Source organism: Heloderma suspectum, chromosome 3 (genome assembly GCF_057233095.1).
Source record: "Heloderma suspectum isolate Gila_16-S chromosome 3, 16-S_ref, whole genome shotgun sequence".
Taxonomy (NCBI): Eukaryota; Metazoa; Chordata; class Lepidosauria; order Squamata; family Helodermatidae; genus Heloderma; species Heloderma suspectum.
Window position 1 is genome coordinate 113,150,463 of NC_139460.1, and position 16,353 is coordinate 113,166,815.

At 42.2% G+C, this 16,353-nt stretch overlaps 1 protein-coding gene across 5 annotated transcripts in view; it reads right to left on the reverse strand.

Annotated features, from left to right (window-relative positions):
* Window positions 1–305: 305 nt before the first annotated feature.
* Window positions 306–16,353, reverse strand: part of CLCN4 (Cl-/H+ antiporter 4) — a 68,257-nt gene continuing 52,209 nt past the window's right edge. For all 5 annotated transcript variants that reach the window (XM_084844214.1, XM_084844216.1, XM_084844217.1 and 2 more), the window contains 3 exons: window positions 13,682–14,080; window positions 10,803–11,019; window positions 306–4,336 (listed from right to left, as the gene is read on the reverse strand). In XM_084844214.1, the coding sequence (XP_084700340.1) occupies window positions 4,246–4,336; window positions 10,803–11,019; window positions 13,682–14,080 (707 nt within the window). In that variant the 3' untranslated portion in view covers window positions 306–4,245. The remainder of the gene's footprint in view (window positions 4,337–10,802; window positions 11,020–13,681; window positions 14,081–16,353) is intronic.

Below are 16,353 nucleotides of genomic sequence, written 5' to 3' on the forward strand. Positions count from 1 at the left end.
CAATTTCTTCCTCACTAGCATACAAAGTGGATTACATGTATATCCCAAATGTCATTTTGTTCATTTTCCTGCATAGATCTTAGGTACAGAAGATTTAAATAGAGGATCTATACTTCTCAATAGCCAGAACACAAATTATGTATAATATAAATTTAGAAAGGAGGTAGATAATTTGCTACTCTATGAAAAATTTAGTTGATGAGAAGTCGTAAAATGTAAGATTTCTAAAAGAGAGCTGCATTAGTCAGTGTTGGTTTTTTTAAGGATGTTTAAGAAAATGTACACTGCGGAGTTGTAGTTTTATTGTCATTTTTTATTTTGTGTTAAGTTGCTTTAAATTTCATTTCAATAGAAGAGCAATCTATAAATAAAACAAAATAGTAATACTTTTATGCTGTCCACTATATCATCAGGCAGTTTCAACAGTTAATATATATAAATTCAGAGGAGGAACTACATACCTCTTTGCTAATGTGTGTGTACCAAAAACGTTTGTGTACACCTAGTATACTTCCTAGTGTGGAAGTTTTACCTGCGCATGTAAACTAGTTTCAGTGAGTCATTTCTTCACATGTTTGGAATTCAGAAGTGCAAAATGTATGCTCAAGTATGGACATTTCATCAAGTTGGGCTTCTTTCCTTGAGAAGCAACATGAAAAAATGAAGATAACTATTTTCTGATAATTTCCCAGCATATAGCCTAGACAAAAAGCCAAATAATTTCCTGTCAGCTTGGAGGATTATTATTAAAGCATAACAACATATGAAACCCAAATTTTGTAACGCATTTTTCATAGCTGCTCTGTGAAGCCTTTGAGGTTCAAAAGTGCAGTATAAATACACATCAATAGTAAGTGTTCTTGTGCTTTTTCTGGTAATATAATTGTGGGCTAGAAAACTAAGAATTTTTAATGGACCCACACATCAGCACCACCTTGAGTATTATATCAAACTTCACTCACAACTTAGATTTTGAAATAAAATATTTATCAGATTAATCTTAGCATCGGATATTCTCTTCCTGTACCCAATGTCAGGGGCAATTATGCCATGTTATTATTTGGTGGCCCCCACTCTGTGGAACTCCCTCCCTAGGAACTCCGCAATGCCCCCTCTTTAATGAGCTTCCACCGTGCATTAAAAATGTGGTTGTTCAGGCAGGCATTTGGGGTGGGTTAGGGTATTTTAGAAAACGTTTTTATTGTAGAATGTTATTGTTTTAAACTGTTTTACTACATGCTGTACATTGCCCAGAGTGGCTGGGTGACTAGCTAGATGGGTGATTAATAAATTTAATAAATAAATAAATTTAATCATCAGTATTTAACCCCATGTGCTGTACAGAGCAATGTGTTTGGATTTAAAAAAAAACAAAAACTTTTACTGGCTGAGATATAAAGTGTACTATATATGTTTAAAAATTAAAATCTCAACCAGTAAAAACTTTAGTGGCTGAGATATAAAGCATTGTGGCTTGCTCAGGCAGTCTCATGTAGTGTTGGGCTAAATTGCCCCACCACACACATAGATACACACACACACACACACACACTTTTGCAGGGCCATTTGTCCCCTGGGACAGAGGGGTGATTTTTGGTGACTTTTACAGGATTGGCTGAATGTTATTCATTTCTGGGGGAGGGTGGACTTACTATTATGGGCAACATCATAACGTAGCATCATTCCCACAGGGCCATTCTGTTGCAAATTAGGAAGGAATGACCCGGGGCAGCTGATAGCAGCTCTGTCACTTGAAGCAAAGACATGGGTTTTGGGGGCGGGGGAGAAACCCTCAGCTGCCACATCTGTAATGGTAAGACACCAGCACCATCCCCCAATCCCTAACTTTTTCAGAATGCATCATTTTTGTCCCAATCCCCAGAAGTGGTGAAAACAATGGACTGGATACTTTGGGTCAAGCCTAGTCTTCTGCTTCCAGACCGTCATGCACTTATGTGTCTTAAATGCCACTGCCAGACTATCATAAGCAGGTCTCCAACCTGCATTTCCAGGAGCCTGAGGTCATAGATATTGCGGTAGGGTAATCATTTGGCACAGTACATATCATACCCACAAAGGCAACAGATGTCATACAAATGCATTGGTCAGCAAGTTCCTCCACAAAACATTTAGACTAGAGTTTGCATTGATGTTAGTTGGACTGCAGTTCACTTAAATCCAAATATTCTACATTACTAGATCGCAAAGCTGCTTGATGCCTCTTAATGTCTCTACTTTTCCAAGTTCTTCAGAGCACATTTCTTTCTTCTGCTCCACATTCTTCTACTACTAAATTACAGGAACTGAGTATCACAAATAAAAACGTTTCAATCTTTCTGCAAAAAGACAAGATTTCTCATATAACACTTGTGCCCAGTACAATTATCTCTTTCTGTAACATAAGCATCACAGTTTTTATATTCATGTCAGACCTTTCAACCCAGTGCAAAACAGTTTCTAAGTGGTGGAATAAGAAATTAGCTAGAATCAGTTCTGTGGTGCATTCATCAAAAAGAAAATATGGTTTACAAAGTATTTTATACTGCAAAAACCTACTGTGATGTAAAACCAAATATAATGCAACATTTGCATAGAGAAGTAATAAATATGAGTAACTTTGCTGTGCATTCGTAAGGATTAAAAGACCTAGCTTATTGACAAAAATACTGAAGCTCATTTCTCAAGGTCCTTTTTGACAAAGTAAAGTGGCCATGGTTCAACTTTTACTTGTTACTTATCCTGAAAAAAATGTAACATTGGGCAGTATCCAACACTGCCTGTATCCTAGCAGGACCCACTGCAACACAACAGGAAGTTAGCAGTTCCTGAAGCTACTGGAAACAAGCCAAAACACTCATTTCCTGAATGGAGTAGGTCAGTGGAGCTCTCTGAAGGGAGCTCTGCTGACCTATGCCAACCTGGAAAAGAGAGTTTTGGCTCATTTCCTGGGTTGCTTTAGGAAAAGCTAGCTGCCTATTGCACTAACGGTGGGTACCACACGCACAACAAAACAAGCGGAGGCACAGCAGCAGTATTTGATACTGCCCATGATATAGTGAATCTACAGAATGTGGTCTATTTCAGATCTTACCATGTGTGGCAACACATTGTCTGGGTTTGGATGATCAACAGCGGAAACAATGCACCGTCGGTTGTTTCCCCCGCCCCTGTGCATGCCAATCGTGCAACTGGGATTATCCTAATTACCCGCGCCGCAGGCTGCTGTGTTATCTGAACCTGGCACACAGCATGAGAATGGTGCATTTTCACCTACCCTACGACTCACGGCTTGCAGCATGGGTTGTAGGGTGGGTGAAAATGCACCACACTCATGCTGCATGCCGGGTTTGGATGACATGGCAACCTGAAATGTGGCGTGGGTAATTAGGGTAATCCTAGTCGTGTGACCAGCGCAGGCGGGGGAAACAACCGATGCTGCGTTGTTTCTCTCGCTGATCATCTGAATGAGCCCCCTGAGAAGATCTCTTAACTTCTACAAAAATAGGCAAAAGCAACACATTTCTTCATAAAATTATACACTTCCTGAAAATACTTAGCATAATCCAGTAACAAACAAGTCTGAACTTAAGAAAAAAACAACAGCCCATGGCTTAAACACAACATTTTGCATTTGTCATTATACTGTATTCTTAAATATGCTTGCTATTTTCCCACCCCTCCCTATCAAGTTGATGGCGAGCCTCCATGCATCACCACAAACCTTATTACACCTATGCATGCACCAGCCAAGCAGTTAATTAGCTTGGTCACTACTTCCTACCTGTTACTCCATAGGAATCAGTCCCCATGATTAGTTTCCCACCCCTAAACTATATCATAACACTCATATTCTGATTCTGGGCTGTCACATAGTGAAGTTTCTCTCCCTCATAAGTTTTCCAATGACCTGCAGTAGAGGAAGGGACAATAACTGGAGGGAGATGGATGGAAAACTCGCCATGGGAATGGCTGTTCCCATGAAAAGAGTAGCGTGTAGCCCAGGCAAGAGTCAGGAGAAATAGTTTAACATCTGCAGCTGAACAGAGTTTCTAAACTCCTCTGCCCAACTTCATGCTGCATTCAACCCCCTGCCATAATTTTCCTTTGGTTCTGCCCTTGATATGGTTGTCTTTATTTAAATCTCCTTGTTTTAACAAAAAAATGACGTGGTCTACAAAACCCTCTTCTGTTAGTCCAGCAAAGGTCCTTAAAAGTTTAGATTCTAGCACATCCTTGGGGACCAGCTTAGTTAAACATGATGGATTCAGGGTCTTGATTTGCCATTTGAGCCATATGCCTTAACACGTCCTTTTTGGTTATAATGCCCAGAAGCCTCCTAGGGAAGAAGAGAAGGAAAGAAACAGAAAAAGGTCATTAATCACAAGCCTGTCTCATCCATTTCTCAAGTTCTGCTGCAGGCACAACTTCGCTATGAAGAACAGAATCATTTTTAAAAATACGTTTCTCCCTCTCCTTTAAAAACCAGGAAATGGGAATTTTAGAAAGTCATGATTTCCATTAATAAACATAAAGGTTACTGAAGAAACCTCACCACAAGACGTTTATTATTAAAAGTACAGTGCTTTCATTCTGGTTTGTTCCACCTTTGGCAAAATGATAAATATGCTATACTCCCTCCAGTTTCATTCCTGAATGCACTCCCTTAAGGCTGGTCCTTGGGCAGGCAAAAACCTGTCATGCTTGACATCATCAAAAACTTGTCGTGCTTGAAATCATCTCTCAGAATCCACTTGCAGGAACAGTTTGGGACCTCCAGACCAAAGCAGACCAAAGCAGCAAAGTTCAGGCCAGGCCAGACCATTCAGAGACTGATACATAAAAGTATATCGAACGACTTGTAACCAAAGACCTCTGAACCGTGACTTGAGTGCTGACTGATGTGATGGATCATCTTAAAGGAAATATTTCTTAAAGCAATTAATTTTATAATGGGCTTGTCCATAAGCTGGAACTCCTGAATACAAAAGGATGTGATCTCTCAAGGATTCGTCCGTTCTGCCATTTATACAGGAATGTATTTATACGTGACATGTTTATTTATTGTTTCAGCCACAGGTCAAAATGACAACTGTGAAAATGTCAACAGTGTAACAGCTCATCATCAAGAAAACAGCAGAAATAAGTGGAATTTTATATTATATGAAATCATACAAACGTACTCTGACAGCAAAAGCATTTGAATTATCAAAGCTAATTATCATAGCCCATTGCTGCAAAGTAGTGGGATCTTATAGGTCACTCCCATGCAGACCAACTTATCTATTTTATAGACAATGTCTATTTTATAGACAATGATTTTGAATACAAACACAAAAGGCTGGAGAGCCACTAAGCCCCTCCTTTATTGGAGGTACAAGACTTAGCCACAGGAGATTTTTTTCCCGCAGTGCTGGTGCCCCACCTACGAAACAACCTCCCCAGAGAAGCTCACCTGGCTCCAACTTTACAATCTTTTTTGTGCCTGGCAAAAACATTTTTGCTTACCCAGGTGTTTTAATCTGTTGGAAGTTAAACGTTTTTATTGATTTTACTTATTTTACTCATTCAGAAAGGATGAAGGGCAGCATAAAATAGTTTCAATAAATAAATCCTCCTAAGTATCCATATCTTGTATCTTAACAATCTCTATATCCTGAGATTACTTTAACAAAGACTAGACAGCTGAGCTCAATATTCCATTGAAAATCCACACCATTGTACAAACTTCTTGGCATTAAAGAAAACCAGGAATATTTAAACAAGCTGATTGTTCTGATGGTTTACTGACTGCATTTACTGATTGTTCTAAAAAGGCATTTTTATAGTCGCACTTTGTCCAACAGTTGTGTTTCGTTTAAATAAAAATGGAAAGCTATGGTGAAGTCCCATCAAACAAGATTATCACATTCAACACATTATCACTCACACAGATACACACGTCTCATATATTTCAGTGGGTTTGAATTGTTTACAACTATGCACAGCCTATTTCCCCTTGGGGACCAGGCAATATGACAGGTAGGCACGTAGAACTGAGACAGGTGACTGCATGGAGTAAGCTGTGCCACCTACCTTGATTCACAGAAACTGAGCATATGCAAACATCCCACTTGATTTCTCACAACACCCCTAAACATGAATCATGCTTACGATTTTTTTTAACTGTCACCTATACTCTGTATAGATATTCCATAATATTGTAGTTGTATAATGGAATTTCAAATCAAGTACATTTTTCAGCAGATACATTAAACACTATAGCCCTGGTTCGTTCTGCTGTGTGTGGGTGTTTAATTTGGGAAGTATTTAGATCTATTCCCTGGTTTCCTCACTGGCTCAGAAAGTAGACAGTCTTGTTCTAGATAAGTAAAGTTCACACACTGGCAGTTTAAGGTGAAAAACTTATGAATCTCTCAACAGTTTCCACAGTATCAGAAAAGTATACGCTATTGGACTTCGATATCGTTCTTTTAATACCATCTTGCTTTCTACTTCAACTGTGAAATAATCACCCAACCTTGAAAATGTTCTTTATAACAACCAGCTTCCACCACTGAAGCTTGGCCTGCATCGTGGCTTCAGACTGTTTAGAATCCAATTTGAGCTTCTGGGGGACATACTCTGCATTCCTCACAAGGTCACTGTTTCACTTGAGTTAGCTTCTGTCTCTTATTTTTAATTCCTCACCTTCCTGCAGACTCCCAAATCATATGCACTTTCAGTTTCTGGAAAAATAAACCTCCGCTGGTTAATTCCCTTCATGTGTCATTCACTTCGGGATTTTCATAAGCGCTTTAGGCACGTTTAAATCTAGCTGGAAGCTCAAAACACACACAAAATATTTGCTAGCAATAACATTCTGCTGGCACTCTTGCCCAGCAGTAAAATATTGGTTTCTCCTCTAGATTAAAATTTGGAAGGACAGATAATGAAGCTGAAGCTCCAATATTTTGGCCACCTAATGCGAAGAGAAAACTCCCTGGAAAAGACCCTGATGCTGGGAAAGACTGAAGGCAAAAGGAGAAGGGGACGGCAGAGGATGAGATGGCTAGATAGCATCACGGATGCAATGAATATGAACTTGAGCACGCTCCGGGAGAGAGCGCAGGACAGGAAGGCCTGGCGTGCTATGGTCCATGGGGTCACGAAGAGTCGGACACGACTGAACGACTGAACAACAACAATCACTCCAGCGACAGTTTAATTACATGTATTCTGAATGCTGCTCTCAAGTCAGTAGCGAAAAAAGAGATGGATGGCCATGAGCCACTCAGCAAGAGCGATGAAATCCCTGCTGCTCCTCACCATCTCACTAATGCCGCCCCCATTCTCCTTCATCTCTTCTGAGAACCCTTTGCCTCAGGATAATTTTAAAAAAAAATCATAGAAATCTTGAAGAAAGGGCACCAGAGAGTCCCAAATGCATTCACAATTTTTTTTCAGTGCAGGAGTGAATGTCCACTCCTAGAAATCTTGCATCATTTCCCCCTCAATTTTACTGCTCTGCTTTGAAATTTGCACAATTTCCCTCTCCATTTTACTGCTCTGCCTTGATATTTGCATATTTTTAGCAATCTGCCTCACTTGTCTGCCATGACATTTGCATATGCTTACTGATCCACCTCATTTGTCTTTAAATGTGCATATCTTTCCCCACTCTGCCTTGAAATTTGCATATGTTTACCCACTCCAGTCCTCACTCTGCCTTGAAATATGTGTATGTTTAGCAATCCCACTCACAGCTCTGTAACCTTCATGTACATCTGACAGCTGGCAACAGAGACCAGTGGAGGAAAGTGACAAGCACGAAGGTGGTGGGGGGAGAGGCAAAAGCGGCTGGTGGCTGCAGGAGAGAAGGAGCTTTAGGGGTGTATGTCATTACTTCAGTAGAACATGAAGCCGCCTTAAAAGAAAAAAAGTTTGCTAGCAAGGGAAGTGCCAAAGTGCACGATGAAATTGACAAGGACATTGTCAAAAGGGGGATATGGCTATCCTGCGCTCAGTAGTAGTTAAGCAGTCCTGCGCACTTACACAAGAACCCTAAAATAAAAACAAACATTTGTAAACACCTTCCCACATTCATAAGGCCTTACAAACTTACATTCCTTTGGTGATCTGATTGGGGGGGGGGGGCGGGTTTCCCTCCTGAGCCAGCAATCCCAGCAGACCAATTCCAGAAAGGGTGCTGATATAGGGAACAAGGATTTCTGCCACAAAGGCCCCTGGGATACGTGCTGGCAGTGGCCGGGAGGACTGAGAAAAAACAAGCTATGGCAAGCTGCCGAGCAGGCAATCATTTGTTGGGAGTGATGGACAAGCCACACACCCACTGTGGCTTATTCTCAGTGGGGCTTAGTGTGACGTGCGAGCTCGCCCAGAGAGAGAGAGAGAGAGAGAGAGAGAGAGAGGCAGCAACAGCAATCATGCAAACAGGGACCAGTATGGAGGTCCCAGCTCACACCTTCTTTGAACTTTGTGGTGTAGAGAGGAGTCACCCACCCGCTTCTCTACCACACAAGGGCAGCTGGTGCTCAAAGCATGAACAAGAATTCACCTGCAGCCAACATCCCTTTTGTTCCAAATCTAGGTCTAACAAAAGAGACCCTCTTTCATAAGTATTCATTCAGCCTTACAAAATATTTTCACAAAGCACTGTATTATGATTATATCAAGACTTTTGTGGCTGTTTTCAACCTTGTTAGATAAATGTATTCACTTCTCCATCCCCGTGTATCCTAACCTACCTCTTCGGAACATAGAAAGCTGCCTTATACCAAGTCAGACCATTGGCCTATCTAGTTCAGTATTATCGACACAGACTGGCAGCGGCTGTCCATTAGGATGTATGAGAATTTTCTTTTTGTTCACAAAACACGTGAGCATGCTGCATTCGAAGCCCCAAACATGAGCGCAAGCATGTGTCCACCGAAAATATTCACAAATGACTCAGTGCGTGCTCACGTTCGTCTCCTTCCCCATTCCCAGTCTGATTTGCACTAATTTCCTCAGTTTTGCAACTTTCCTCAGTAGACTGAATCAGCCCCGCTTAGTTTATGGAGGGCACTCACGCAAATTTGGGGCGATCTGGGCAAATCTCCCATTTGGTCGCTGCTCGATTTGAGCAAATTTCCCATTTGCGCAAAGCAAGCAGCAATCGCAACCACAAACAGAAATCAGGCACGAGATGAGTGGTGAGATGATATTTAGAGACTCCTAGCAATCTCAAACATTGCTCATTTGCCCCTCCCTCCTGTCCAGGGTTTCAGGCAGGAGTTTTTCCAGCTGTGCCTGGAGATGCTGGGGATTGAATCAGAGGCCTTCTGTGTGCAAAGCATGTGCTCTACCACTGAGCTATGGTCCTTCTCTTAGCTCTTCCTCCAGCTCTTTCTAAAAGTACATTTGTCTGTGGAAAACTGGGCATCTTGCTGCTTGTTATCCCCTCCCACTAGGCAGATGTATTTTTTCTCACATAATGGGCATGAGCCAGCCAAAGCTAAGCACTATTAAGCCTCAGGAATATCAAGGGGAGAGATTTAAACACATGCTTAAATCTGTCCCAAAATGCTTAACTTCGGCTGGGTCATGTCTGATAACATGAAACAAGTTATCAGATGTAATCCCTTTGGACACATGTCTTTTGGTCTGCTAAGGAGCACACCAGAAAAACAAATAAGCTAAATTTTGCACACAGAAATTTAACTTGTCTAACAGGCTAAGAAGGAGGAGAAAGTGTTGCTTGTCCCTTGAAGACTATAACCTCCACAGCCCCGCTATTTTAAAAAAAAAAAGCCACAAGACAAATCCAGCTGAATATGAGCCAACAATGTGATGTGGCTGCAAAAAGGGCAAATGCTATTTTGGGATGCGTTAATAGAAGTATAGCTTCCAAATCACTAGTTCTCCACTACTCAACACTGGTTAGGCCTCATCTTGAGTACCGTCTCCAGTTCTGGACACCGTACTTTAAGAAGGATGCAGACAAACTGGAAAAACTTCAGAGGAGGGCAACGAAGATGATCAGGGGACTGGAAACAAAGCTGTATGAGGAGAGACTGAAAGAACTGGGCATGTTTAGCCTTGAGAAGAGGAGACTGAGGGGAGATATGATAGCGCTCTTCAAGTACTTGAAAGGTTGTCACAGAGAGGAAGGCCAGCATCTCTTCTTGATCATCCCAGAGTGCAGGACACGGAATCATGGGCTCAAGTTACAGGAAGCCAGATTCCAGCTGAACATCAGGAAAAACGTCCTGACTGTTAGAGCAATACGACAATGGAACCAATTACCTGGGGAGGTGGTGGGCTCTCCCACACTGGAGGCATTCAAGATGAAGCTGGACAGCCATCTGTCAGGGACGCTCTGACGTAGGTTCCTCAACGGAGCAGCAGGTTGGACTCGATGGTCTTATAGGCCCCTTCCAACCCTACTATTCTGATTCTAGGTCAGCAGAGTTCACAGAAGGGAGCTCTGCTGACCTGTCCCGATCCAGAAATGAGGGTTCCCAGTGTTGCTTGAAAAAACCTAGTTCCCCGTTATACCAGCCTTGGGTCCCACTGGCACAATAGAATGAGCAGGAACACAGCAGCAGTACTGGACACTGCCCTCAGTCAGCGAGTAGTGGGAATCAAGCTTTGTTGACTGAAGTGGCTCTCTGCTTTAAGTGGACTCTACCACAATTGCTGACTGGACAAGCTATGAAAATCTATCTTGTCCAATAAGCAAGCACAATCGCTCTCTTTCACTATGCCAACATCCTAGCTACGGTCCTTTTTTTCTGCCCGTACGCATGTATCTTTCCACTTACCCACTGCGTGTGACAAGACACTGTCTGAGTCCAAGTTTTCGGAAAATATCTACTACCGTTTCCATTGGGGTGTGGTCCGTGACAGTGAAGGGGCTCAGATTGAGAATGCGCCGGAGCTTTAGCAGGTGAGGGCTGTTTGCAGGGACTTCTGGAGGCTCTTCAGTGAAATATACAAGAGAATTGCTGACTACGCCATCCTGGCGCTGCCTGGCATTTTCTGCGGGACAAAGAAATCAGGCAAAATGCACTCAAATAAATGATGTGGCAGACCTTTTTTAGGAAAGGAAAAATTATAATCCTGATGGCCCTCTATAATGCATAGATTGTACATGCCATCAGTACTGGTACTGTAAAACAGCACATACTCAGGCAAATGCCAAGACTTTGGCAGGCTCAGCCCTGACAGCCAAGCCATGGTTCGACCATTATATCCAAACTATGCCAGTATGTATTTATGCCATGACTCTTGAACAGTGAATATTTTATTAATATTATTAATATTTAATAATATTTTATTAATAATAAAAATTAACATTAGGGGTGAACGGAATAAGCTTCATGTTCTCATTTTGGCAATGGTGCTTGCTTGACTTCTGAATAGTCACCTTGATTAAGCTGTGTATTGAAATATATATTACAGCTTGCATAAATAGCTATTATTATGACTTTCCCTGTCTAATGTGTGCGTAGTAATCCTCTGAACAATTATTGCTGAAGGGTGCACTGAGAGAGGCTGATGGCCTTTTCCCTCTCCTTCCGTTTCCAGTGGACATGTGATCAAAATGTGTTCAAAAACAAATCCTAACTAATTGCTAGCAATTTCTCTTCTTGATTGATTTAGGTTGCTACCAATCTTGAGAAGAGGCCTTCAGTACAAACTGTATTTAGTTTTGGAGCTCATTTCCATCAATCCTGGAACAGAAACCCATCTCTAACATCTAATATCCAGAAAGTAATGACATTCAACACATTTAAGCTGTATTATGTTTCTCTTGAAACTCCTCTCTTGTAACATCAGTGGAATGAAATTATTAAATCCAAAGCTACCTTTACCAGCCTTCAAGCCTGTGTGTTATAAATTTATTGCAATTTACAGAAACATTAACTTTTGTCCTGTCTTCTTGTGATAAATGTGCTCTGTTTTGCAATTGCATTGTGCTCACTCTCATCTATGCCACCTTTTTCTGTGCATACATTTGCCATAGTTCATATTAATCTTGTTGAAAACAGTTTGTCTGACTTGAACTAGGAAAAATGTGTACCTGAAGAGGAAAAAAAAATAAGTATATATAAATCGAAGGTGTATATTTCCTTCTTTGATCAGTACTGTCACTGTAATATATTGCAACACTTCTCTTACTATAAGACATAATAACATAAGAAGAACCCCGCTGTGCTGTCATTCCTGAAGGAATCAATCATGCTCTAAAAGCAGAGCTTCAAAGGGAAGCACAGTCACAAGGATTTGAAATGGTAAATGGTTGTTACCAGTTGTTTTCCAGGCCAAATTCAAGGTGTTGGTTTTGACCTTTAAAACCCTATATGGTTCCGGCCCAGCCTATCTTAAGGAGCGCCTCCAGCAACACCAGACAGGCCGCTTAACAAGATCAGCCTCGGATGGCCTTCTCTCTGTCCCATCAGCCAGGACAGCTAGACTGGTGGGGACGAGGGAGAGGGCCTTCTCTGTGGTGGCCCCCACTCTGTGGAACTCCCTCCCTAGGGAACTCTGTCATGCCCCCTCTTTAATGAGCTTCCGTCGTGCATTAAAAACATGGTTGTTCAGGCAGGCATTTGGGGTGGGTTAGGGTATTTAAAAAAAAAAAATTATGGTAAAATTTTATTGTTTTAAATTGTTTTATGGTGGGTTGTACATCGCCCAGAGTGGCTGGGTGACCAGTCAGATGGGCGATTAATAAATTTAATAAATAAATAAATAAATAAATTACGTTTAGCTTAGCTCTTGTCTTTTCAGGTTTGAATCCTCCTTCATACACAATTCACTTCTCCTTTATCTAGTCTTCTTTTACGTCAGGGGTGCAGAGCCTCTTTCAGCCCAAGGGCTAAATTCCATTTCAGAGAAGCTCTCGGGGGCCACATTCCAGTGGTGGGCAGTGCCAAAGGCAAAGGGGTGGGGGCAAAAATGCCGGCACATTTTACTTAAAACTCTTACTGCCAGTAACTAAAACTTAGGAGAGGCGAGGGATGTCTGTCGCTTGAAAATCTGGTCCTTTGGGGGCTTGACAGACTTCTGTTGTCTGCCTGACTTGGCTTGCATTTGCAAGCCAAAGTTTTCCCCCAAACTCCAGGCACTGTTGGCGTTGTTGGTTTTTTTGGTCAGGCTGCAATTCATGCAAATAGAGATTCGCACAGTTGCGGCCAGAATTTACACAAATGTGCATTATTTGCACAAATGGCAGCTGACATTTATGTGCTTTGTGCAAATTGCGGCTGTGATTTGTGCAAATTAAAAAACATGGAAAATCTGCTAAGTGGCCCAGCTCACTGCAGACTAAGTCAGGCCAGGTAGTGGAAAACGGATTGAAGTCCGGAGGGTCAAGCCAACGAAAAGTCATTGGGCTCTACCAGCACCCCCAAACGGATTCCTCCAACATCCATAGGAGAGGCATTTCAAATAGGGAAAAACTACACAAAAGCTGGGGAACCACCAAACAATTGGTGGTCTGGAAAAAGAGTGTGGGGCTAGGGGAAAGGGACATGGCCCCCTGGGGAATCCCAGAGGGCTGGACTGGAACTACAGGAGGGCCTGAAGTTCTGCACCCCTGTTCTATGCCATGTACTGTATTACAGTAATCATATGTCTACAGTGTAATGTGTGAATCCTCCTAGTAGACTCTACATGATACAGACTCATCACTCACTTATTGCAAGAATCAACTCTCGCCTCTGTGCAAAGCCAATAAGACGCTCAGAGTCTTTAGAAACCACCACTGGAAAGCCATTGTAGTCAGTCTCCTTGATCAACGTCTCCACATCTTCCACGGTCATGCTGTCTTGGGTCAGGACGGAAAGAGGCGCTTCTCCACGCCTAGGCCTCATGACATCAGTAGCCAATGTTCTGTGGGTAAACTCATCCTTCACATCCAGAAATGGATACCCATTCAAATGGATGTGTGCTTCATAGATTCCTTCTTTACCAAAGGCATCAGCTACCCATTTGCTAGTTACAGCTGCAGCCATGAGAGGCACAATATACTCCAGTCCTCCTGTTAACTCAAACATGATCACAACAAGAGAGACTGTCATTCTGGTAACTCCACCTGTCAAGAGAGAGAAACACACACACACACACACACACACACAGTAGAGTTAGGTGTGTGGCAAGATACCCATATATTAGGAAAGCAGCTTGGATTTCCGTGTCCGCAGTTGGTTTATCTTGTTCAATTCAGTGTCAATAAGATACATTCCTCTAACCACCACCGCTTTGTGATTAATGTGGGCACTGCATGAATGCCATGTGGATAGCAGGGATGCTGCTTATTGAATTAATGCATCAGAGCCCCTACACACTAAGGATAGGCAAGAGTAAAGGAAAGAAGTCAAAATGGTTAGATTGCCAAGATTATGGCCAAGTACAGCTTTTGTAAATGCAAAATTCAAGATCTTGTGTGCTCTCTAACAAATGGGAGGCTTAAATCCAATCTGGAATAGATGACCACAGAATATCTCTGTAGTATTATCTACCAACATTGTTGCCTATATCAAATTGTGTCCTACAAAACTGACACAATAGTCACAAAAATGGCCAGCAATCTCCTGGTTGAAGCTAAGTTTAGTTTAATTGTGCAAAACTGGAAATCTAGTAATCCTTTGTATCTTGTGGTAAAAGAAAGCACTATTTGTTGTTATATGGAGTTGTTAACAGAACTGATTTATCTATGAAATGGAATTTGTAATGGACAGGAATCTACAAATGTACTTGCCACAGTTGCATTTGTGACTGGCCCTCCCCGCTCTGATGAGCGTCCCTGCTCTGTTGAGTGAATTAGGTGATAACAACAAGGCTCAGGCAGGCTTTAAAGTTTCGTTATTGGTATGATTCACTCAAATGTCAAAAGTGTGGAGATACAGGAAGCGGAGCAAGTGACTGCTTGTTCGTTTATCTTATCTAATCAATTGGAGTAATCTTGGATTCCAGACTAAGTACAGGGGGCGGGGGATGTAGGGTCGAGCTTGATTTCTTTCTTTCGGTCTGCCAGCCCTTGCAGTCACAGAGAAAAACACCTTCTGCAGAAACACAAAATTTCAAATTCCTGCCAGTGTGGTCTATGAAACTAAATATCACATTCATAAAGAAAAGAAGAAAGAATCAAGCAGAGGCTGGCTGCTTTTCTTCCTCCTAGCTTACATGCACTGTTTTAAACTTCAGAAGAAAAGAACAAAATTTCTGCCATGGGAAAACATCTTTTCAGGAACTCACGAAGTGTTTTTAAAGTGGTGGGTTGGGGGCCCAAGTCAAGGCCATCAGGACATGATGAATGCTGCCCATTTCTCAGGCAAAATTTATCTTATTTAATGGGCAAACAAAGCTATATGTGATCACATTACATATTGCTGAAATAAGTTTATTGCAATCATGCAGACACTTGAATTAAAAACACACACTAAGGGTGCAATCCTATGCGGATAGGCAGCCGCCTCTGAACTCAAAGGCAACCGCCTATCCAATACAGGGCAGGAGAAGCATGGAGAGGATCGTTCCCTCCACACTTCTCCTGCCCCGCATTTTCAGCTAGATAGCCAATTGTGGCTGTCTAGCCGTGGGAGGGCAGAGCGGGGGAGGAGGCTGCTATACGACACATTGGATGTGTTGTACAGGCAGTTCCGCCTTCCTCACCCCGGAATGCCTTCTGGGACTGCCCCATTTTGGCCTCTCTGCACTCCTCTTGGGAGTGCGGAGCATGGAGCTGTTCTGTGCTGCCTCTGAGGCAGCGCAGAAGTGCGGGGAAGTCAGTTCTCCAGGAACCCACCTTGCAGTGCAGGTTCCAAGGTCGGTTCCCAGAAAACCAGATATCCTGTGTCTGTCTAGCCACTGACTAGCGGCCACAGGATTGCTTCCTAAGAATTAGTAATTGATTGAAGTTAAAACTACAGAACACTTGTAGAACATCCTTGACTACAACAGCAGGGTTTGGTGTGGAGGTGGGGAGAGTTGTATCAGCCTTTCTGGCTAATCTTAAACGGCCTCTAGATCCTTCTGTCCCATCTCCCCATACACTTTTAGTAAGATCACTTTGATTTTAATTAGCAATAGATGATTTGTATTACAACTGTCTGAAGAGCCTTTGGCCGGGGGGGCAGGGGGAGAAGGGAACACTCACTGTATTTTATAGGCTGAACTAATGCACGTTTATTCAGAAGTAAGCAGTCCTGAGCGTGCTGAAACTTACACCCAGGTAATATTGCAGTAATATTGCAGGCTTAGGAAAATACGTTAACGCATGAAAGTTTATGGCCGGGAAGAGCTGCAAGTTAGGAAGTGTTATAACTGGAATACAGCAAATATTCCCCCTTCCCCTTTGAATGTAGA